This window comes from Peromyscus maniculatus, chromosome 5, assembly GCF_049852395.1.
Source record: "Peromyscus maniculatus bairdii isolate BWxNUB_F1_BW_parent chromosome 5, HU_Pman_BW_mat_3.1, whole genome shotgun sequence".
Lineage (NCBI taxonomy): Eukaryota > Metazoa > Chordata > Mammalia > Rodentia > Cricetidae > Peromyscus > Peromyscus maniculatus.
In genome coordinates this window covers 126,169,055-126,194,561 of record NC_134856.1, presented here as the reverse complement: position 1 = coordinate 126,194,561, position 25,507 = coordinate 126,169,055, and the positions used below count along the sequence as shown (strand labels likewise).

The 25,507-nt window shown below is 46.9% G+C and overlaps 1 protein-coding gene across 4 annotated transcripts; it reads right to left on the bottom strand.

Annotated features, from left to right (window-relative positions):
* Positions 1 to 1,243: 1,243 nt before the first annotated feature.
* On the bottom strand, positions 1,244 to 4,479 carry LOC143273487 (uncharacterized). 4 transcript variants are annotated; one of them, XR_013051617.1, is made up of 3 exons: positions 4,020 to 4,479; positions 2,741 to 3,181; positions 1,244 to 2,450 (listed from the first exon to the last, which is right to left on the bottom strand). XR_013051617.1 is itself a non-coding variant. In XM_076573255.1 (2 exons), the coding sequence occupies exons 1-2, from the start codon at positions 4,175 to 4,177 to the stop codon at positions 2,926 to 2,928; spliced, it is 414 nt and encodes a 137-aa protein (XP_076429370.1). In that variant the 5' UTR covers positions 4,178 to 4,479; the 3' UTR covers positions 1,244 to 2,925. The 4 variants fall into 4 exon arrangements, 2 of the variants coding, with proteins under 2 accessions (XP_076429370.1, XP_076429371.1); XR_013051618.1 differs by having other exon boundaries at positions 2,796 to 3,181; XM_076573255.1 differs by having other exon boundaries at positions 1,244 to 3,181.
* Between the last annotated feature and the right edge of the window lie 21,028 nt (positions 4,480 to 25,507).

The window sequence follows — 25,507 nt, the reverse complement described above, 5'->3', positions numbered from 1 at the left end:
CCTGACAGTCGCAGAGTGGGGTCTGCAGATCAGTGCAGGCCGTTGGAATGAAGTGGGGACTGGACGCCCCTGCCTGAAGTAGTTGACCTTGGCAGATAGGGGAGGTGGTGGTTTTTCTAGTCAACACAAACCTGCCTTGTGAGATTCCTGAGGAACACCAAATTTAGGCTTCTATTTACCCAATAACAACCCTTCTATTTACCCAGTCAGAGTTCTGTTTAGGATGTTGTTACCAGCACTGCCATTCGGGGGGCCCAATTTGGACCTAACACTCCGCAAGAACAGTAAAGCTCATCACCCCCGCTCCATCTCTCCAACCCTAGGTTGAATTCTTTTTATGGGCACAGCAGCAATTTCACCTTACTCCGTTCAATACCCCACAACCGTGCTGCTCTTCTCTTAGCCCCGTCAATGAAGGCTCTGGCCTCAGAAGAGCTGCTTTCATACTTCTAAAAGAGGAAGGCAGACGGGGTCTATCTAGTTCAGAGCAAGAAATAAAAACAAAACCTCAGATAGACAGGATTGAACGACTTTGGTCTCCTACTAACAAAGCTCTCTGCACCATGTTTTCTTGCAGGCCGTGCTTCCCCAGGCTGCTGTCAGTCACAGGCATAGCTAGAGTGGGGAGCAGGCCTATGTCCGGGAAACCCAGGGCGACTCTTCCAGGGGGCTTTATACCACAGTCGGAAACGCACCTGTGAAACCTCTGCACCTTCCCGTTTCTGTGTCAGACTCACAGTGGATCGGATTACGTTCCCTCCTCCTCTCAGCTTCCTTCTAACGTCTTCACGTAGGCTTTCCCTCTAATTAACTTCCTGCGTATTTAACTGCTGTAATGTTTGCTTCTCAGAGGACCTGGACTAAATAAGGTAAGTAGGGGTCCACCAGAGGGAGCAGAAAGCAACTGGAGGTGGGAACAACGGTATTCCTTCAAAGACCAATTTTACTTCCTGCAGTACGAGTCACAATACAGGATTGCAGAGCAAGGGCTCCAGGGAGGCTTTTCTCAGCACCATTGTCTGCCTTTGTAGTGTGTTAACTTGGAGGGGCCGGACTACATTTCCCAGAATCCTGCTCTGGCTGTGTTTCCTGTTAGGCAAGAGGGGAGGGAGGCAGCCATTTTGTAAGTAGATAAACATGCTTTGCTAATTTACTCATTTACCTCATTGATATTGAAAGACCCCCGGCTGAGATCTTTCTCCGGGAGAGACCCCAAACCCAGGGAACACACCGAAACCACAGATCAGATGCAAAAGCAAGAGGGTTTATTTAGACCAGGTACCTGGGGCGAAGTCTCTTGGAGGACTTGCGCACCTTCTTAGGGCAAGGGGGACTTTTTATGGGATCCCAGGGGCAGAGGCGCGGTTACAGAAGCGAGAAGCATAGTTACAGGGTCCCTATTGGTTGTTTCAAAGAAGGCCAGGGTGAACTTGGGGTCGCATGTGTGTGGCTGATTTGGCCTTGTCCAGGCCAGCTGCTTATTCTTCAAGGCCAGGGGCCCGCCATAAAATATCAACTGTCTTACTCCCAAGGCTGCTGACCACAGTTATCTTTTTCAAGGCTGGCCATAGCTATCTCTGTCAAGGCCGGGTAGCTGGCTATGGCTGTGAACTCCTGTTTTTCTGATTCCTGCAGAATGGCGTTTCTTAGGCTAAGTTATGGGGGGGAGCATTTCATTGGCCCAAAGCCCCATGTCCTCATAATGGAGCGGGGGTCTTTCATTCCCCCATTTTCTTTTGTACCAAATGAAATCTTTCATTTTAGGATGGAGAATAAGGGGTTAACTCTATCTCTGACTGTCTGAGCCTCTGATATTGCTGGGTTAGGATCAAAGCCTGGGAAACAGAAACCTTATCCTTGATGAATTGCACCAATCTGTTGAGGATGTATGACCCAAACAATAAAATGAGCAGGAGGACGATTAGGGGGCCCATAATGGTGGAGACAAGGGTCGTAAACCATGGTGACCTTTGGAACTATCTTTTAAATCTTTTCTGTTGAGCATGGCTACTTGGAGCTGTCTGAATTGGCCGGTCTCTATAAGGGCTGCAGTCTTGTATCTACCCCAGCAGCTATTCCGCCCATGGTAATTTTTTTCAGTAACAGGGCCAGCGTCAGGGAAACAGGCTCTCTGGTGATGCCCCTCCCAATGTCAGGAGGACTATTAGGGGGATCAAGGGGACCCCCGGGTGAGTTTTATCTTTAGTGGGTTTGGAGAGCGTTGAACTAGATGTCTCGGTGCCCTCAGCTTCGTCGGGTTCCTTGGCAGCCTTTACATGCGACGTGTGGACCCAAGCCGCTGTCCCGTCAACCTCGGCTCTAGGTTCCTAGATTGATGGCGTCGGACCCAGACAGAGTCCCCAATCTTGAATGGGTGAGGCACCACCGGGCGGTTCAGTTGTTCCCGGCAGGCAGGGGTTTTTACACCGTCTTTTGCATCAGTTGGAGGGCTAGTGGCAAAAGAGGAGATATCAGAGTAAAGGAAATTTACAATTGGTGGGGGAGCCCCATACATGATCTCGAACGGGGTTAGGCCATGAGGCCCAGGAGTGTTCCGGGCTCGGTAAAGGGCTAGGGGGAGTAGGAGCACCCAATCTCTAGTGCCAGTTGCAAGCGTTAATTTGGTTAAAGTCTCCTTAATGGTTTTATTTGTACGTTCTACCTGTCCTAAGCTCTGGGGGCTGTATGCACAATGAAGTTTCCAATCAATCCCCAGTAGCCTGGCCACCTCCTGACTTACCTGGGAGACAAAGGTGGGCCCATTGTCTGACCCCAATATCTGGGGTATTTCATACCTGGGAAAGATGTCATCCAGGAATTTCTTGGTTACCACGTTAGCGGTCTTTTTTCTTGGTAGGCAAGGCCTCTGTCCATCTATGATGTAAGCTTGTCGCTCGGGGCTCCATTCCGCCCCCATTTTTTTTGTTAGTTCCTGGTCCTCCGGGCTTCCGCCATCCGGAGGGCCTGGGTCAGCGCGATCAGCTCTGCCTTTTGGGCCGATGTTCCAGGTGGCAGTGGTGAGGTCCAAACTATCTCCGATTCGGTGGTGACGGCTGCTCCGGCCCTCCGTTCTCCTTCTTGGAGGAAGCTGCTCCCATCCGTGTACCAGGCAGCAGGGTTGCGGGGTTGAGGGAGACAACTGGTCTGAACATCACTCGGTCTGGGGGCTGCTGGACCAGAGCTTTTACCGCATGGGAGGATAACACAGTTAATGGCTGTCCCAAAGTCAGTTTCCCTGCATCCTTGAGCAAAACAGCAATAGCGGCTTCCCCACGCAGACAGGGGGGCGGGCCATCCTGCAGCTACCGGGCTTTTATGGCCCCAATCTCTGTACCAGCATTCCTTTTGCAAAGCCTGAGTTCTCGTCCACGAACAGTTCAAAGGGCTAGGACTTGTAGGGGGGTCCCTTTGGGTCCTGTCCAGATGCCAGCTGAACCTTTTTCTCGGTGGTCCTTTGATACCTCCTGTTACCTGTGGCCCCCTGGACCAAAGCTGTGCGGTCACTGAGAGAGCTTCCGGTATGGGTCAGGACTGAATGTTGAGCCCCGGTGTCCACTAGGAAGGTCACTGGCTGCCCCCCCATCTTGAGAGTTAGTCTGGGCTGGGGGGGGGGCGCTCCTGGCCGTGACCTTCCCAATCTTCCAGATTGAGGACCCTTGGCTTAGGTCTCCGAGACCCTTGAGGCTTTTTTTTTTTTTTTTTTTTTTTTTTTTTTTTTTTGATCAGTCACGAGCCCAATGTCCTCTCTGTTTACAGTAAGCACTTTGTCTTTGTCAAGCAGTGTCCTTTTTAAGTCTCCCGTCCTAACGTCTTAACTCCCTCTCTGACCTGTCCCTGAGACATTACAGTGGCCAGGACTTTTTTGTTTGTTTTTCCTCTCCCTCCATGTCTCTCTAAGTCTTTTTTAAAAACGCGCTGCCGGCGTCTCTTTCTGGTAACCTGAGCCCAATCGGTAGGGGGTTAGAGCCCCTGGAGACCCGCTAAGAGCAACTGGCCATAGAGATGTAGGCGTTCCCTACCTTCGCTGCTTTGTCCCGCCTTCCTCGTAGGCGACCAGCAATTGGGGAGGAAGCAGGAACTCATCCTCCGCTGTTTGGGGGCCGCTGCAGGAGCCGCCGGTCCCTCCGGCGCTGTCGGGGGGGTTGTAACACTCGGGGCGGGGTGACTCGGCGTCCATGGGTGACGCCGCCCCCTAGTCACCTTTTTCATATTGGGCCGGAGCCGGTCGTGGCACATCGCTGCGGGTCGCCGGCCAGGGGGCGGTCCCTCGCCGACCCCATCCCCGGCCCCGCCTGCGTGCCCCTGCTACATCCCATGTCCGCCTGCGCCGCCGCTGCCGACTGCGCCGCTCGGCCGCCCTCCGCGCTATCCACCGCCCCTCCGAGCGAGCGGCTGTGGGGCGTTGCCGGGACCGAGGCCGCCTGCGCCGCCGCAGGCTCCCCGCCACCCGGGTCCGGCTGGTCGCCGGCCCCGCCCCTGGCCCCGCCTGTGCCGCCGCGGGCCTCCGCCGCCCGGGTCCGGCCAGCCGCGTCGGGGGCCGCCGCGCTCCATGGCGGCTGGTCGCCGGCCCCGCCCCTGGCCCCGCCTGCGCCGCCGCGGGTCCCCGCGACCAGATTCCCCTGGTCTGCACCAGCTCTAAGTCGGCTGTTAGGCGCCACGCGGAAAACCACGGCCCGGCGGGGCGGACTCCTCCGCCCGCACGGGAGACATGGACAGCCGGGGAGAGCGGGGAGTGAGGGGAGCCCCCCCCAGCGCCGCCCCGGACCCCCGCGACCGCACCGCGGCCGCGCGGACGGGAGGAGGCGCGGGGAGCTCCGGCACCCGCCGCCGCCACCGCCATCACCGCTGACGGCCTGCGGGGACTGGGCAGGGGGCGTCCCGGCGCCCTAGCTTCCCGGCGGCCCCGCCTGCGCGTCGGCGCCATAACCTGCTGCCACCTGCGCACCCGCCTGCGCGTTCTCTTCTCCCGCACCCGCTTGCAAGCCTGCCCGCGCGCCCGCCTGCGCCGGAGCAGCGGCCTGCGGGGAGAGGAAAAGACTCGCTGGTGTGGGGTTAGGGAGGAACAGGGAGTGGGAGGGATCCGCCGATCTGGCTTCCTCGGCCCCGGGATTCGGCGAGCGCTGCTGCCGCCGGGGGGGCAGAGGGGAAGAGAAACGGCTTAACCCATGGGGGAGGTTCTGTTGTCAGGAGTCTCTACATGGCAATGTATGGGACCTGGTCCGGGTGGCCATGGGGACTGGAAGCAAAAACTTTTTTTTCTCCACCTGTGAAATAAGACTGAGGTTAAAGGTTCCCTGATGAGGCCATCTTATATCTATTTTTTTTTTTTCTTGATTACGACTCCTTCGTTGTTGGCTCGTGTCTTTACGTCTGACCAGTGTTTAAGCATGAGGCTCAAGGGGGTGGTGACAGTCTGTCCTATGGCTGTTTCTAGGAGGAGAACGGTTAAACAGAAAACAAAAAACGACAGACCAATATAAATAAGACTAACACTCGCTGCGCGGCTTCGGTTCCAAACCGAAAGCAAAACCAGAAAAACCGTGCCCCCAGAGGGGTCTTTAAACCGTGCCCCCGGAGGGGTCTTCAGACCGTGCCACAGAGGGCACTTCAGATGAACCGTGGAACGTCTTCCAGGTTCCCAGATTCCCCTAGGACGTCTCCCAGGGTTCAGTGGCGAAGTCCAGACCCGTCGGTCCCCCCTTTCAGATCCACTGACACAGACAGATTATCAGACGCAGGCGCGGAGACAAACAAACAACATTTAACACTCAGACAAACAGACAACCCTCAGACTGGACAGGGATGACATAAATCAAGGCCGGCCGGCTTACCTCCTGATGGTGGGTCGGTGGTCCCAGGGAGGGGTCTCAATCCCCGTACGGGCCACCAAATGAAAGACCCCCGGCTGAGATCTTTCTCCGGGAGAGACCCCAAACCCAGGGAACACACCGAAACCACAGATCAGATGCAAAAGCAAGAGGGTTTATTTAGACCAGGTACCTGGGGCGAAGTCTCTTGGAGGACTTGCGCACCTTCTTAGGGCAAGGGGGACTTTTTATGGGATCCCAGGGGCAGAGGCGCGGTTACAGAAGCGAGAAGCATAGTTACAGGGTCCCTATTGGTTGTTTCAAAGAAGGCCAGGGTGAACTTGGGGTCGCATGTGTGTGGCTGATTTGGCCTTGTCCAGGCCAGCTGCTTATTCTTCAAGGCCAGGGGCCCGCCATAAAATATCAACTGTCTTACTCCCAAGGCTGCTGACCACAGTTATCTTTTTCAAGGCTGGCCATAGCTATCTCTGTCAAGGCCGGGTAGCTGGCTATGGCTGTGAACTCCTGTTTTTCTGATTCCTGCAGAATGGCGTTTCTTAGGCTAAGTTATGGGGGGGAGCATTTCATTGGCCCAAAGCCCCATGTCCTCATAATGGAGCGGGGGTCTTTCAATATTTCTCAACAGTTGAACCTGCTTCTGTCCATTCCCTGCCTATCTTCCTGCAGTTTCTTGGACCCAGAGGGCTAAGTGTATTTTGTGTGTGTGCATGTGTGTGGTGTGGTGTGCAGAAGTCAAAGGACAACCTTGGCTGTCATCCTCAGGCACACACAATTGTGTGCCTCCTTTGAGACAGGGTCTCTTACTGGCCTGGAGCCCACCAATCGCATTAGCAGGTTCTAGGGATTCTTGCCCCTTTGCTTCCCCAAGTGCTAGGATTACAAGCCACAGCCTTGCCAGACAGGGTCCCTGTGCTTGCAAAGCAAAGTGCATTACAAACTGAATCATCCCCAGCCCTAGGTATGCTCTTGTTCAGTTCTGGGGTAGAGGACCTTGGTTTCTGTCCACTTTTTAATCAAGATTAGAAGAATGAAACAAGATAAATGTTTCACCCTGGCCTTGTAGGGTTCCAACTACAGCTCCCTTCCCTGACTACCTGCTATGTGAAGTCCAGGTACCTACTCCAGTTCCTAAAGCATTAGCCAAGAAGACAACGCATGAAGATGGCTTGGCCCACTTCTGTGATTCTGTTCACAAACACACACACACACACACACACACACACACACACGCACTCGGTTGAAGAATGCTATACTCTGTGTTCTTTCCCCAGATCACTTCAAGGCAATGGAACATGTTAGGAGCTGGAGTAGCCACTTGGGCTCCACACAGAATACACAGCACCAACCCCCTGCTCTGCTGTCTAAGGTCAGACCTGGACATCAACAACACAAGGAAGGGGAAACCTTTGGGGAAACAGGAGCATATTCTCAGCCCTCCTGGAACTGGGGAAAAGATAGAATTGTCGTGTTCTGTGCTTGGGTAACATGCAGCAAAGTGGTCCACCCATATCATATCTCCTCCTCCATAAAAGTTGATGGAGAAGAACATTTTATCAGGGTTCGCATCAGGGGTAAGGAGTTTTAAAGCCCCAGTATATGTCACCAATAGATTTCAACACTTTTTCTGCTGAGTGAATATGTGGTTCTATTTAAAATTGCTTCATTGCTGGACTTGAGCATGGTGGCAAAGGCAGGCAGATCTCTTTGTGAGTCCAAAGCCCTTCTGGTTTACATAGTGAGTTTTAGGCCAGTCAGGGCTACATAAGGAACCTTTGTCTCAAAAAGGAAAAAGAAATTTGCTTCATAAACTCAGGGTCTAGAAACAGTGTAATTTTTTGGGTCTTGTTGATTTGCGGAAAACTGTGCCCATCGATATTCCCCAACTCTACCTCCTTAACAGGGCAGGCATCCAAAAGCAGTCAATAGGATGTCTACTACCACTTCCACACCATTCCCACCTCCCTGGGTATAGAACAAGACTCCTACAAGTCTATCCGGAAGAGGGACAGAGCTTTACCTTTGGACTAGCTAGATTGCTGTCACTTCCAGCCCTCCTATTGTTTCCCGGGGCTGGAGGTGAGCCTGGTTGCAGTTGATGGTTTTTTTACTCTTTGCTCTTTGGAGGCCCACCACCCAGATCTCAAATAATCACACAGAGACTTATTCTTACTTAATGCCTGGCCTTAGCTTGGCTTGTTTCTTGCCAGCTTTTCCTTAAATTATCCCATCTACCTTTTGCCTCTGGGCTTTTACCCTTATCCTGTATACCTTTCTTTACTTCTCACTCCATAGCTTGCTATGTAGCTGGATAGCTGGCCCCTGGAGTCCTCCTCTCCCTCTTCTCTTACTCCTCCATCTTCTTTCCTTCTATTTATTCTCTCTGCCTACCAGCCCCACCTATTTCTCTCTCCTGCCTAGCTATTGGCCATTCAGCTCTTATTAGACCAATCAGGTGTTTTAGACAGACACAGTAATACAGCTTTCCAGAGTTAAACAAATACAAAATAAAATAATGCAACACATCTTTGCATCATTGAACAAATATTCCACGGCATAAAAGAATATAACACATCTTTAACTAATATTCCACAACACCTGGTCTCTTGTTATCTAAGCCATGGCTTCATAAGCTTTTCCTATGAATGACTCCTCTTCACTCAAGAATTCTTTTAAGATTTATTTTATTCTTAATTGTACATATGTGTGCATGTCTATGTATGAATATGTGCACAAGCATGCAGTGCTCATGGAGACCAGAGGGAGGCACCAGATGCCCTGGAGCTGGACTGTTATAGAAGGTTGTGAGCCACCAATGTGGGTTCTTGGAACTGGACTCAAGTCTTCTGGAAGGGCAGCAAGTACTCTTAACCATTGAGCCAGCTCTAACGAGCCCCCACTGAAGAAATTTCTATGTAACCCTTGGTCTCTGGGTATATAAAATAGATATAAAATCAATTACTTTACTGTTAATAAACTTTGAAGGAAAAGATTTTGGATTATTTATTTTATGTGTATAGGTATTTTGCCTGTATGTATGTATGTATGTATGTGCACCATGTGCATACCTGGTGCTTAGAAAGGTCAGAAGAGTAGGTCAAATCCCCTGGAACTGGAATTATGGATGGTTGTGAGCCACCATGTGGGTGCTGGGAACTGAGCATGGATCCTCTGCTAGAGCAACAGGTGCTCTTATCTACTGAACCGTCTCTCCAGCCCCAGGAAAATTATTCTAAAACAATTCTTTGTTATCCAAAAGTTTTACTATTTATTAAATATGAAAGCAACTTTGCATACTAATGAGATTATGTTCTTGTTTATTTCTTTATAAAGAATAAATCTTGACTGGAATATTTGATACTGCAGGACACTGAGAATCTTCAATATTTTTCAAAGTTGACTGATATTTTGATTTTATAATCATCAGTGCTGAGATTCCCACTTCACATAAATGTGTATTACAAAATGGCAGCAATGTATTTACAGTCATTTCAGGAATTCTGAGCAAAGATTCATATAACAGTTTTTTAATGAAACTCGAGCCAGCAACTCAAACAGCAAACTTTTCAGTGCAAAGCAGTCCAAAAATGTACTGACAGGAAACTTCCACATTGAGGAGTGATGCAGGAAAACTGTAGCACAAATCCTAATGGGTCTTATTAATAAGAACAAACGCAGAGCTGGGCATCGGGGTGACCGCTGGAAGGTCAGAGAAGCAGAACAAGCCACAGTCACCTCACCTCGCCAGTTCCTCAGCTGACCCTGTTCCCTCAGACTGGATGCCTCTCAGCTGAACTGGGCTGCTCAAAAGCCTAAAAGCTTAACCTGCTCTAGTTCCTGGTTTTCACACCTTATATACCTTTCTGCTTTCTGCCATCACTTCCTGGGATTAAAGGCGTGAGTCATCATGCCTGGCTGTTTCCAGTGTGGCTTTGAACTCACAGAGATCTGGATGGATCTCTGCCTTCGGAGTGCTAGGATTAAAGGTGTGTGTGCCACCATTTTCTGGCCTCTGTATCTAGTGGCTGTTCTGTTCTCTGACCCCAGATAAGTTTATTAGGGTGCACAATATTTTGGGGAATACAATATCACCACAAAAAACATTACTGTTTGCTTTCTGGCTAAAGGTTTATCAATCTTATTGGTTTTCTTGGAGAACCAACTCTTCATTTCATTGATTCTTTGTACTGTTTTTGTTGTTGTTTATTTTGTTGATTTCATCCTGAATTTGATTATTTCTTGTCATCTATTCCTCTTGGGTGTTACTTTTTCTTCTTGTTCTAGGGCTTCCAGATGTGCTGTTAAATTAATAATATGAGATATCTCTAATTTTTTTATAAGAAAAGAAAATGTTAAGCATCTATAATGGCTTTGGTGATTCTATGCTAAGAGATGTGACGCTCCACCCCCTGTAGTCCTGGTATTCCTGATATTAGGACTTTTAAGTCAGAGGAGTGTTCTTTTGTCAGACACACAGTTAAGTCACACCTTAACTGTTCTTATGAACTTAACACCTGTGACAGTCAAAAAATAAAGTGATAAAAGCTGCTTCCTAGCACCTTGATTTTGTTTGCTCCTGAGTTCCGTGGCCTTCAGCAAGTCATTGAAAGTATCTTGGGCTTATTTTTCTTCTGTTTCTCATAAAGGAGTTGACAACTGCAACCTGTGAGTTCAATGAGTTCGTGCAAGAGCTTCGACCGTTCTGACACAGATGAGTTCTGGGGAAGGGCTGGGGGAGGTCCAGTGGGCACGAGCACTCACTGTTCTGCAGAACTGGAGTTCAGGTACCAGGACTGTATCGCAGGCCAGCTCACAGCCACCTGGGACTTCAGCCTCATCAGGCGAAATAAATAAGAAAATTAATCTTTAAAAACTAAATCAATTTTGTAGAACCCCTAGCTGTTATTATAATACAATTTGAGGAGAATTAACTGATATACACAAAAGATTTAGAACAATGCCTTTAGCGTGGTGAGACTTTAGTCAGTCGTCGCTACCACTATTACTATGGCTTTAAATAAGAAGATTGAGGAAGGTGATGAGAGCGTGGGAGCACACGTCCATAATCCCAGCACTCAGGAGGGTGGGGAGGGAGGAGGAGAACCTGGGGCCAGCCTGTGCTCCACTCTGAGTTCATACTAGCCTAGGCTACAAAGCAAGATCTTGTCTCAAAAAATACATATATATGGAGAGAGAGAAAGAGAGAGGGAAAGGAAGGAGAGAGGGAGGAGGGAGAGAGGGGGAAGAAGGGAAGGGAAGTGGTATAAAACACAGGACCAATTCCTGATTTAAAATGGATTTACCTGTATGAAATGTTGTTTTCCTCTTAACTGTCATGATCATAGTATACTCTTGTTGGACATCTTTCTGTTAACTGCAGAATAACTGCTCAGTGAAAGTCATCAATACAAATATGTTCTTATGAACTTTTAGGGACTGGAGGTGTGCCTCCATGATTAAGAGCTCTCGCTACACAATCGTGAGAACTGGAAATCCAATCATAGCATTCACGTAAAAAGTCATGTGTCCAGGGCAGACAGTAACTTAACTGGGAGTTGGAGGTGCAGTGGGGGCGTGGCAAGCCAGGAAAATCACAGCAGTTTTCTGGGTTCCAGCTAGCTGAGAAAATGTCTCAAAAGAATATGTGGAGAGTGATGGAGAACGACACCTGACCCCTTCGTCTGGCCTCTCTGTAGTAGCACATAGGCACACATAGACATGTACACACACATACATACAAGTGAACATATGCTCACATAGACACAGGTGTACACACACAAATAATAAATAAATCTACGTGAAAAAAATCTGAATTGTGAAAATCATTTCTTGGCAATTCTCCTGTACAGAACTGCAGAAATGGCTCAGTAGGTAAGAGTCCAAGTATGAAGGCTTGACTCTGAGTCCTGAGAACCCACATAAAGACCGGATACACAGTGTAAGTGTCGCCGGGCAGTGGTGGCACACGCCTTTAATCCCAGCACTCAGGAGGCAGAGCCAGGTGGATCTTTGTGAGTTCGAGGCCAGCCTGGTCTACAGAGCGAGATCCAGGAAAGGCACCAAAGCTACACAGAGAAACCCTGTCTCGGGAAAAAAAAAAAAAAAAAAAGAAAGAAAGAAAGAAAGAAAGAAAGAAAAGAAAACATAGCGCAAGTGTCTGTGATCCCAGCACTCCTACAGGGAGATGGGAGGTGAAGACAGGAGAATCCCCTGTCTCAAACACGTGAGAAGGCAGGGACTGATCTGCAAGGTTGACCTCTGACCTCCAAAGACATGTTGTGGCACATGCACCTTCATTAACACACAAGTGTGCACATACATGCACACACACACACACACACACACACACACACACACACACACACACACACACAGGAGGAGGGTCCTACACATGATCCTTGACCCCACCCCACTAATGGTAGCAAATTAGAAAATGAGATTATAATTGTTAAAACAGTGAAACTATCGTTATTTCAATGCTATGAACTAAACATGTTTTATTTCAATTTCACACATTTTCTCCACTATGTCATTTTTTTTCTGTTTTGGTATTCAAACCAGAATTTTATTTTATTTTATTTTTTTAATGTTTTTTTTTGAGACAGGGTTTCTCTGTGTAGCTTTGCAGCTTTCCTGGAACTCGCTCTGTAGACCAGGCTGGCCTCGAACTCACAGAGATTCACCTGCCTCTGCCTCCCGAGTGCTGGGATTAAAGGCGTGTGCCACCACCACCCGGCTCAAACCAGAATTTTAAGCAGCATTCATTTTATCTTCTCTCTTAAGCACCCAGTAATCTAGGCCAGGTGTTCATCCCTCATTTCTTGAAGCCTTGCTACTTTCAATGGAGGTTGGTCTGTAATTCTACAGCATGTCTCTCCTTCAGATTTTGATGGACTCTTATGATTTGATCAGGGTTCTAAATCTGACAAGATCGTCACAGAAGTGATTATTCTGTCCTCAGAGGGCATATGAGGTTAATATCCTATTATTGGTGACTGGTCACTTGTCTTCGATGACATGGGTAAAGTTTCTCTGTAAAGTTACCTGCTTTTTTCTTGATAATTGATCAATATTTGAGGATAGTGTGAAAACTGTCAGAATCAAAATGAAATCCATGTATCATCTCAACACAATAAAGTAAAATAAAATGGAGCTACAATGTTGTGAAAGGTTTTCACGAATGGCTGCCTGATGATAACGTTCACAAAAGATTCTTCCAAAACTCCAGCCTTGTACATGGCTACTGCAGCCACGAACAAAAAGCACATTTCTGAGGACATCTGCCCAGCAGCTGTCTGTTTGATTTCAAACCAGTGCGACTCATCATTACTCTCCATGGCTAAATATTGTTGCAAAATGCTTTGTGTAGTCCTCCTCAGATCTTGCCTTTAAAAGCCTCCCTTTGCCTCAGCCTCTTTGAAGCCTGTCAGAGTTTACCTTGGCACATGTGTTCCCATGGCAATGGTACTAACTCTCTCCCCTGAGGTTGTAGAACACAGTCGGGCAGTCAGAACAGTCTCCATCTTCATCAGAACAGCTGTGCCTGATTGCAAGAGTTCATCAAGCATGATAGGGCTAGGGGACCATTGACATTCTTACATAGAAAGACATGGGGAGGATACTGGACCCTGCCCTGAGAGTCAGCTCATCCTCGTGGCTACCATTGACATTCTTACATAGAAAGACATGGGGAGGATACTGGACCCTCCCCTGAGAGTCAGCTGATCCTCGTGGCTACTTGTCATTCTGCCCTAATTTCATGTGGCCTCTGGAAGTGCTGGCATAAGGCAGTGTTGGCATTCGCCTTTAATCCCAGCACTCAGGAGGCAGAGACAGGCGGATCTCTGTGAGTTCAAGGCTAGCTTGGTCTACAGAGTGAGATCCAGGACAGCCAGGGCTACACAGAGAAACCCTCTATCAAAAATAAAAATAAACAAAAAAATGTAGGCGACTCCATCTATTCTGCTATAGGGAACCCATTTTCCATGCTGGTGAAGACTCCAGTGTTGCTGCTATGGGGTCACCAACTCTCCTGACAGTGACCCCTCACCCATACTTTCTAAGCTCAATAATTTCACTAGTTCCTGGGATGAATTTTGGTGGGATCACACTTTGGTTTGTTGTGGTGATGTGAGGAGCAAGAGGAGCAGGTAGATGTTCACATCTCCCCAGGGAAGTAATTCTTGTAACACTATTTTGGAAAATCTCTCTGATTGGTATTTAATTAACAGGGTGTGTGTGTGTGTGTGTGTGTGTGTGTGTGTGTGTGTGTGTGTGTGTGTGTGTGTCCCGGGGTGGAAGTATGATGTGTGTGCACATATGTGGGGGTTTGCACATATGCACCAGAGCATACATATAGAAATCACAGGACCTTGGACATTCATCCTTACCTCCCAGCTTATCTGAGCAGGGTTTCTTGACAGGAAATTTGTGAGGCTAGAAAAATATTTTGCATTTCCTCAAACCTTTAAGTTTTCTTTGTGTGTATATGGATGCCTATCTGTTTGTGCAGCACATACGTACATGTGTCCACAGAGGAAGGAAGAGAGAGTCAGAGTCCCTCCAAGTGGAGTTACAGGTTCTAATCCACCTGGCAGGAGTGCTGGGAACTCAGCCAACAGCCTCTGCAGAAGCAGCACGTGTCTCTCCCCCCAGGCCCTCCTCCCACTTTTGCCCACTAATTTTAGCATCCATCAGTGGGTCTTCAATTACCATGGTGTTTACCTGGTGACTGCTTGTCTCCATTTCCTTTACATTTAATTAGAACTCTCCAAGGAACACTGCCCCCTTGGCCCTGTCTACTTATTTATTTAGTTATTTATGTCAGGATAAATTCATAGATAATATCCTTTATGTGTTACAACAACAGTATCATTATTTATATTTTGCTGACTCTCACAGCATTCATGTGAACTCCATCCCTTTTCAGGTACTTTCTCAAATTCATGCCACAAACCGGTCAGGTCAGGGATTTGTAGTGAGTCCCCCCAGAACCACCCTGCCCACACCCTCTTCACATTCTCAGTCTCAAAGCTCCTACACCATGAGTTCCCCAGAACCAAGCCTTCTGGAGCTACCTCCACATTCCAAAGCCTACATCCCAATGTTAAGTCATGCACTGGCCCAGCCTGAAACAGTCTAGAATCTCACATCAGACACACAATGAAAGAAGTCCACATGCCCAGGTCACAAAGAAAAAACACAAACAATATGAAATGCCAAGACAGGATGTCCCGCAACAAACCCACTAGTCTTATAAAAATGTTCTCCAGTTAGAATTACTCAGAGGAGCCCTAGGACACAAAATTTAAAAGAACAATCAGAAACATCATCAAATAATTCAGAGTTCAAAGAACACAAGTGTACACACCACACACACACACACACACACACACCAGCTCAATGAACTTAAAGAGAATAGCAATAAATCCCTGAGTGATGACCAAGAAAATACAAATATACCCCTGAATGAAATGAAGAAAATTCAGTATTTAAAAAGTGAATTTTTCAAAGAGAGAAATATTGAAGAGAACCCAAGCCTAAATAAAGACAAATTTGGAAAACATAACCCAATCAGAAAACCGAAGAGGCAGCCTTACAAGTAGAACGCGTAGAGAGGAAGAGGGAATATTAGGACTCAAGGATAAATTAGATTTGACCATTAAAACAAAGAATATGAAAAAAAATCTTTTAAAACACACATAAGGAACATGCAGGAATCATAGGACACTGTAAAAAAAACCAAATATTCAAATTATAGGCACACAAGAAGAATGCCAGGTCAATGGCATGGACCAGATCTTCAATAGGATTATAGAAGAAAATATCCCCAAATTAAAGAAAGACATGTCCATGCAGACATAGGAAGCAAACAAGATGCCAAATCACAGGACCAGAAAATAACCCCCTATGACATATTATGTTATTAAATATACAGAGCCCAGAGGGTTTTGAAAGCTGCAAGAGAAAAGCCACAAGTCATAAATAAAGGAAAACTCGTCAGAATACCCGCTAATTTTCAATGGAAACTTCAAACTTCTCTAATATTTTATTCTATTCTGTACAAAATTATACTATTCTTGAAAGTAATTAAGGAAATAGTAGAAGAATTACAAAAGGAGGTGTCTAGAGAGATGGCTCAGAGGTTAAGAGCACCTTCCAGAGGACCCAAGTCTGGTTTCTGGAAGCTCACAATCTCCTATAACTCCAGTTCCAGGGGATCCAAAGACCTCTTCTGACCTCCCCAGGTACCTGTACACACTTGCACATGCGCGCGCGTGCGCGCACGCGCGCGCGCGCACACACACACACACACACACACACACATTAATAATGAAATAAAAAAATTAGATGATATTTAAAGTAATTATAAAGTTGCTTGAGGCAATGTTAACAAAACGAAGGATAGAATATAGAGTTTCAATTTCAATAACATAACTATAAAGAATAAAAATGTACAAAAACAAAAATGTGAAGAAAGGGAGCTGGAGAAATAGTTCAGTGGTTAAGAGCACTGGCTGCCCTTCCAGAGGACCCTGGTTCAATTCCAGCACCCACATGGCAGCTCACAACTGTCTGTAACTCCCGTTCCAGGGGATCCGACACCCTCACACAGACATACACGCAGACAAAACACCACTGTACATAAAGTGCAAATATAAATTTTTTTAAATGTGAAGTCATTTCACAAAATGAAAGTCATTTCTCTTTGACATAGTTAGCATTATTCACAGATTTTTCTTTCTTTGAAAACTCATTGTTAAATCTTTTATCCTGTACTTCAATTAAAATGAAAATCCTAAAATCATCATTACTCACTAGGCTGAAGCAGACATTTTTCTAGAGACAGAATTGCCACACTCACCAGAAAATAACACAAGACACGGGGTCAAATTTGAATTTCAGAAATGTGAGAAAGTTTTCACTAACATTAATAGTTTACGTGCAATATTTGGGACATGTTTAGCTTTGTAAAATTACTGCCATTTCTCTGAAATTTCAATTTAACTGAACTCCCTGTATTTTACCTGGCACTCCTGGGGAAGGGCGAGAAGCAATATGTTAGTATTTTAACGTGCTATTCTGTGTCTTTGTAAAGAATCTGGCAGGACATACTTTCACATTAGATGGTACAAAAATTACTTGCCTACCCCACCATATTCACACTCCCTTCCAACATGGCTGATAGCAGGAAGAGTTTTCCTTCCATGGATAGAAAAAGGCTGCAGGAAATGAAGCCCTCTAAATGATTGTAAAAAATATTTAATGTCATGTTTACCTCAGCCAGGCCAACCTCAGTTCACCCTAAGGCAAATAGATGGTGGAAAGGGTAGAGGTGATGGGGTCTAGGGCTGCCCGAGGAAAAATGAACGGCCCATGGTACCAGGAACAGAGCAAATGGTCTGTTCCTGAAGCAAATGCAACTGAAGGCATATTTGGATTGCAATTAGGTTGGAATGACGCCTGCCCAGACCACTGCTAATGTTCTATTTGTGCCTCGAAGACTAAGCTAAAGTCCTAAACAGATGACTCAAGATCTATTCCCAGCAAAGCTTGCTATACTGCCTCCTTCCAATATAAAATTCCTGGAATCCAAAGCAGTCATTTAGAGAACACCAGAAAAAGCAACTTGGGGCTTTAACCACTGAAAATTTCAAGTCTAACAAGTTTCCGTTGCATGAGAAACTCACGCCGATACCTCACATAAGCTCTGTTGCCAGCTGTGTGAAAACCACTGGCTCTCAGAGCTGGAATAGGCTCACACCCTTCTTGCATCTCAGTCCTCTGGCCACTCCCACAGACAACAGCAGGACATACATAGTCACAACTTGACAGGGGCCACTAAAGTCCTCTTACTTCCCACATAAGTAGCTTCCGCTGCTGCCGTCACATGAACACCACCGCCACGTGAGCGCAAGTCCTTCCAGGCTATTTGCTCCCTTGGAGGCCAGCAATATAGTTCAAAGGAGCTAGCCACCAAGCCTCACGACCTGTGTTCAATCCCAAGACCCACGTAGTGGAACAAGAGAAGAACTGACTCATGCAAGTTGCCCTCTGACCTCAGCATGTGCCTCTGACCTCACATGTATGTCTACACACACACACACACATAAATGCACACACAAACACACAAATAAATAAATAAATAATCGTGTGTATGCATGTTAAGCTCCAAGCCTCGGAATTGTTTGTAGACATCATTCCTTCTACTCAGAGGCTCCTGAAAGCATCGTGAATGGCTGAAACGGTGTGGAATCTTGAGGCAGAAAATCTGGATTTAAGTACTTTCTCCATCCATGGATTCCAATGCTTGCTACATGTCCTAGAATAACTTCCTTAGCTCTTTATACTCCCTACCTATGAGAACTAACTATTCTATCCTGTTTCTCTCGTAGACTTTACATGTAAGAATATGGGGGGGATACATCAGAAAGTGTCTTAGGTTTTATTGCTGTGATGAGACACCATGACCACAGCAACTCTTATAAAAGAAAACATTTCATTAGGGCTGGCTTACAGTTCAGGTCTAGTCTATTATCGTCATGGTGGGAAGCATGGTGGTAGGCAGGCAGACGTGGTGCTGGAGAGGTAGCTGAGAGCTGTGCATCCAGATTGACAGGCGACAGGAAGAGAGAACAACATGGGGCCTGGCTTGAGTTTCTGAAGCTTCAAAGGCCACCCCAGTGACACACCTCCTCCATCAAGGCCACACCCCCTCCAACAAGGCCACACCTCCTAATAATGCCACTCCCTATGGGCGTATGGGGGCCATTTTCATCCAAACCACCACAGAAGAGTTAGAACTCTAACCTGCTGGGAGAATGGCCCACCTCTGTCAGCCTTCACTGTGTGCTGGGCACTGAGCTTCTCTCCTCCAATGCGCACAGTAACAGCACCAGGTGAAGATCATTCCCATTCTACAAGTGACTCTACTGAGCGAACAAGAACTTAAAGCTCTTGATAAGCACACAGCACTTATAGTAAACTGCAGACTTGGGATTTGAACCAAAGCCATCTGGCAGCCAGGTCACTGAGCTTCTCTCCTGTGCTACCCTCGAGATCTAGTGGACAAAGGTCAGGATTGAGGCTGCATCCCTGAGGCAAAAAGGCAGTGCTGGGGTGGGCACTTCTGCAGCCCTTTCCTTCTGCACACTTAACTGTGGATGCCCTTGTAAGTCTGATTTGGAGGAGTCAGAAAGACTCGCTGCTTTTAAAAGGCTTTTCTGTGCCTAGCCATTACTGTTCCGAGGAGCCTATCTGGCCCACAGCATGGTCAAATTTGCATGGAAGTGTAATGTGCCACAGTACAGTCCTGCAGTTCCAAGATAAATCAGGAACAACCGAATACATTTACAGTCATGCAGTTAGCCTTTCTACTGCTCACTGGGTGTAGTGAGACATTACCCAGACATACTGATTGGGGGGAGAAGGGGATATATGTTCATGTGTATACGGGTTGGGAGAGGGTTTGTGTGAGAAACTGGAACTCAACATCTGGTATCTTCCTCTACCACTTCCACCTTATTTTTGAAAGAGGAACTCTCATGGAACCTGGAGCTTTTCCACTAACCTGGTTGGCCAGCGAGCCCCAAGATCCACCTCTTTCTGCCCACTCCATTCAGTGCTGGGTTTATAGACATGTGCCTTCCTGTCTGGCAGATGCTTGGGATTCAAACTGTGGTCTTCATGCTTGTGGTATAGGCACTTTAATCAGTGCATGCTGAACATTGAAGAGATGGACCCGGCTTCTCTTAGACAATCACATGAAGACTGAATACACCTGCCTCCTTCCCCTGCCCAATGCAAAGGTGTCTGAAGAGTTAGGTCACCCGCCCACTCTGTTTGGTTTGTCTTTTCTTGAGATCTCTCCTGTGGTCCAGTTCATTTACAGATGAGTCAATAATGGGACCTTGCTGACCAGGCAGCCCAGCCAGATTAATTTGTCCCAGGCCAATGAGAGAACCTGTCTCAAAATGCACAGAGGGCAATGATTCCTGAAATACAACATCCGAGGCTGTCCTCTGGCCTCCTTGGCCAACCACTGGAATAGTTGATATTTAAGGGTTCCTATCCACATCATATCTGCAACTCTCCAGGTGTGGACTTAAAAGTCTTCATGGTCTGCTTGTTTAAAAGATAAACAATGCAATGGATCCAGCAATTCCTTCCCGAATACAGTTCCACCTCCCGCTGTTCCGAAGTTCGTCTTTGACTGCCTGTATGTTTATTCTGTAGAGAAAGAGGCTATGGTGTTTAGGAGTGCATGCAACAGTGAGGCTGGAAAGGACTAATAATAGAAGAGCTCTGGAGCCTCCCGGAAACGTGTGAAGGAGTTTTTGCTGCATTTACACAGTCGAAAGGATGTGGGGTGTTGACAATCCTGGCAGGCTCAACAGATAAAAACTGCCGCTTGAATATGGCAAGGAACCAGCAGTGTGTGTGTGTGTGTGTGTGTGTGTGTGTGTGTGTGTGTGTGTGTGTGTGTGTGTATCTGTGTGTGTCTCTGTCTACATCTGTGTGTATCTGTGTCTCTGTGTGGTTGTGTCTATATCTATGTGTGTCTGTGTCTACATCTGTAGGTCTGTGTCTGTGTGTTTAAGGGAGAGAAAAACAGGGGTGGGGGCAAAGAGTCAGAATAAATGACATGTCTATCTTCTTTTTATGATCTTCAATCATTTGACTACATTATTAAATCCCTAACCTTAGAATGGGGGGAATCTTTAGAATGGTCCAAAGAAACCAAGAGAACAGAGCATAGGGGAAGGTAAAGGGAAGGGGTTGGCAGGGCAGGAGAGGGCAGGGGAGGGACAGAGGCGGGGAGGGAAGGGGAGGGACTCTGATATGCCCTCTCCCCTCACACACATCAGCATCTGCCAGCACATTTGCAATCAGTGGGAACTAAGATCTCACCTTATTTTCCACAGCAGTTGGCAGTACAGTTCACGTACGTGTTACATATTCTGTGGTTTAGAGGTGGCCACACAGATTTGGACAAATACATGCAAATGACATGAGCTCCTTATAATCACACAGAATAGTTAGTTGTACTGCCCTAAAAAGCCTCTTTGTCCTGCCTGTTCATCCCTCCCTGCCTCTTAGTCCCTGGGAGCCATTGTCTCCATCTGTTGTGGTTGTTGTTGTTATTGCTAGGCTGATGTTTGTTTTTACTTCTCCAAACACCACAGTGTGGAATTGCCCAGCATGTAGCCCTTCCTGCTTGATGTCGTTCATATAGTAATAGCACATAAGGTTCTCCCTGCCGCTTCATGATTTGACAGCTCACCGCTCGGTTCAGAATCATGTGCTAGCCTATGGATGTGCCTTCATTTATCGATCCATTGACCTGCCTGGGGCATCGTGGTCACTTCCAACTTTAGACGAGTATAAATATAGGTTCTATAGACATCCCAATGCAGGGTCTGTGTGGATAGACACTGACTTATTTAAGTAAATGCCAAGGAGTGAGACCACTGGACTATCAGGAAGGGTGTGGCTGCTTTTGTAGCAGACTGAGCAGCCATTTGTGTTCTCATTGGCAATGGCTGAGACTGGGTGGTTCTCCACATTATGACCCGTGTTTAACCTTTCTAATAGGTATATAAGTAGCCTCTTGCAGGGCTGGAGAGATGGCTCGGCTATTAAGAACACTTCTGAGGACCCCAGTTCAGTCCCCAGCACTTAGTTGGACAGCTCACAACCTGTTACTCCAGCTCCAAGGGCTCCAGCACCCCCTTATGGCTTTCATAGGGACCTGCACACATGTGACACACTCTCACACTGACACTCACACACATACACATGAATAAAAAATCCTTTTAAATGTTAAAAAAAAGTAGCATCTAGTGGTTTTCACTTGTGATTCTGTCATGATGTCATGTCCAGCTTCTGTCGTATACTTGCTTTCTCTCTGTGTGTTTTCTTAGGTGAAGTACTATTCAAGTCTTTTTTTTTTTTTTTCAGTCAGTTTGCTCATTTTTTCATATCTGAGTTCTAAGAGTGACCTATTGTACTGGCTGGTTTTGTGTCAACTTGACACAAGCTAGAGTCATCAGAGAAGGGGGAACCTCAGTTGAGGAAATGCCTCCACGAGATCCAGCTGTAAGGCATTTTCTCTATTAGCCATCAATGGGGGAGGGCCAGCCCACAGTGTGTGGAGCTATCCTTGGGCTGCTGGTCCTGGGTTCTATAAGAAGGTGAGCTGAGCAAGTCATGGGAAGCAAGTCAGTAAGCAGCATCCTCCATGGCCTCAGTATCAGCTCCTGCCTCTGGGATCCTGCACTGCTTGAGTTCCTGTCCTGACTTTCTTCAGGGATGAACAGCAATGCTGAAGTGTAAGCCAAATAAACCCTTTCCTCCCCAACTTGCCTTTTGGTCATGGTGTCTCGCTGCAGCAATAGAACCCCTAACTCAGACACCTGTATATTTTGGATAACACTCTTCTTTTGGAGGTGGGGCAATGGGGATATGTCTATGGACTAGAAGTTTGCATTTTGTTAAAGTCTTGCTTATCATTCAGGCATTGTTCCTTTGGCATTGTATCTAAAAATGCATAACTATGACCAAAGTCATCTAGACTTTCTCCTGAATGGCCTTTCAGGATATTATTTATCAGAAGATGGTTTTCACAGTGGTCATCACATACAAGAGTTCAAGTGACACATGTCATCAAAATTGCCATCTGTGATTTTTTTTATTTAAAGTCACCCTCATAAGTTTACTCTAGTGTCCAATTAAAGATCAAAATTTTGTTTTCCCATTGATTAATGATGTTGAATGTCTCTAAGCCTCAAGCATCTATTTCTCAGGTCCCCTGGCCATGGAACATGTGTCCGTTCTTGTGACTTCATATTTATCGTGGCCCCTGGAGAATATGTGATAGTCATGGAAACAAGTGTACAAACTCTCAATGGCCCAAACTTGCCTGTTCAGCAGCTTGAGCCGCTGATTGCATCCTCCATCCTCCAGGATGAAAACAAGCTTCACAACATCTCTGTCTCCCAATTCCAGATACAATCCCAAACCCTCTTCATCTTCCACTTCGCTTGTATCATATGGACCCATCCAGGGTCTTTTGGTCTTCAGTGGGACCTAGTGTGGTGGGTGGAGCAGAGATGCTCTTGGTGGCTAAGGAAACAAAGACAGACAGCCTTGCTGTGCTGCCAAATTGGATGAGTGAAGTAACCTCCCTTTGCTTTGGATGCATGCCCATAATTACAGGTGGTACACAGTAGGAACCCCACTCCGTCTGTTCAGAATACACGGCATATTAAGTGCACTATTAGTCTGTCATGAACCGGAACTCAGATGTGTGACATCCATGGCAGGTCTAGCTCAATGGGCCCCTCTCCTAAGTTCCCAGACATGTGTATTTTAAGCATGAACTGAAGCATGGGGTTGCCGCTGAAAGCGCTATCATTTGGATGTGCGCTGACAGGCCTTATATTAGATTTTCTTTTGCTGTTTCACACAAATTGTTGTTTTGACAGGTGCCATTTAATTTGGTTGGCAGGACCCTGTCTACTGTTTTCTTCTTCAGATCTCTCTGGATTTCTCCTACATGGCATAATTACCAACCTGACACACTGGAGAGACTGACTGACCAGTGGTGATGGTGAAAAGCTCCAATTGGCAAGTTCTAGCAAAGATTCTAAAGTGTTCTAGAAGCCCAGAAGCCCTCCTGGGGCAATTCCTCTCACAGGGTGTTTTAAATGTGCTTTATGATCCCTTTCCCCCGCCCACTCTGGTGAATTATTGATTTCTCAGTCTTGAAATGGACATTCAAATAAATTCTTGGTCAAGGAATTTGATGACCCTGTGTGACTTGCCAGATGGAAACATCCATCCTGTCCACAGCAGGTCTGTGGGCATCCCCAGGGTGTTATTTAGTGGCCTCTGTGAGGAATCACAGCGTGTTTGCCCTCCTCATCTGTGACACCCCAAGGAGAATTATGTCCCCTGCTTTCTGTTGATAGAAGATGAGTTTAGGGGAAGAGTGTAGCTATGTGAACTGTCCTTGGGCTCCGCTGATTTAAGATGAAGACAGTGGGCACATTTTATGAGTAATATCTCCAGGGACTAGAATGCTCTATCCTTCTTTTAGAAGGGAGAATTTAGAGAAAAGAGCATCTTTTCCCCCTCTCCGCCACTGTGCCATTTTTAAAAAGCTTTTCCTTTACAAACAGGACTTTCTCTTTGTGTTCTGCCACTTGGGTACTGTCTGTATTTGAATTCCTAAGCTCAAGGGTCCCCTCTGTGTGTGTGTGTTGACATTTGTTTGTGTTACCTTAAGGCTGCTGGGATGTGGCCATGCCTGTGGAATTGATGCACACTGGCTCTCTCACGGTCTGTACAGTGTATACATTTTCCCATCAGCCTAGCCGTACCTCTGTTCAGGTTCTTTGTCAGGACTGTGTGACCCCTCTCTGCCTTCTGTGCTTTGCCTTTGACTGATGCTCTCAGCAAGACTAGGAGCGGCTCGTTCTGCCGAGAACACAGAGGGAAGCCTTCTGACCCTTGGAAACCGCTGTAGACCTTTGTTCCCGGTCTCTCTTAATCTACTAGGGGAACTACTGTCAAACCAATTACAAGGACGTGAATGATACTGATATTTCGTGTCTGGAAGGCAGGAGGCCACCAGAGGAAGAGCCTGTCTTTCATGGGTCTATGAGCTCCACCCAGCAGGCTGCCCAGACCTCCACACTGTGGAAGATGTGGTTTAATGAGGTTTACTAGCCAGTCAATGCCCTTCCCAGAGTAGTCTACATGCCAAGACTGTGGTGTGGGGTAAAGGCTGGGACATCTCGGCCCAGTGTGGAACAGCCATTCCACTCCCTGCACTCCCAAGAGTCCAGGCTGGTGTGGAGCTGATGTAAGAGTCTGGCATCTCCCTCTGGATACACCTGTTCTAGCTGCAGATCCCAGAGATAGTGCCCAACCAACACTGTAGAACTCTGACTTCCAGAGATGATCTGGCCCGTGCAGAAGTTGAAAGGTCACCAGATCTTCACCAGAGACTCCAGTCATTTGCATCTAGCTGCTCACTCTAGCTATACATAATCCTGTCCCAATATAGAGGAGTGAGAGACTGCCCAGGGTCGTGATTCCAGTGGTTTAACTTTCATGAATTACCATGTGTGCTTGAACAGGACAACTGTCGGGGGGGGGGGGGGGAGGGGGACACTTGGGATCTTGTAGTACCCCTCACCCATGCTCCTGTAAGTAACCCCAACAAACTCATTTTGCCAAATTGAATACGGATAAGATTATTTTTTGGTCTGTAATTGCCCCCTGAGGTGAATTAGGAATAGAATCCCCAGGAAAAGTCACATAACAAGCATTCTGCACATGACACTCTGGGGACCCAACATGTGGTATATAGTAAGGGAGAGGGCATCATCATGGAGCAATGTCTTCTTTATCCTCATCGGATGCTGTGACAGCTAACAAACAGAGCTAGCCTCCTTCATAAGTACCACACCAAAGAATAAGATCTACAGTTTTTCCTCAACAGCAACATCAGTGGCCAGGCATTCTCTTACAGGGTGTGTGTGTGTGTGTGTGTGTGTGTGTGTGTGTGTGTAGATAGAAAGACAGACAGTCATTTTCTTTTTTGGTACTGAGGATTGAACTAAGAGCCTCATATAATGCTCTACTACTGAACCATATCCTAGCCCTTATATTTA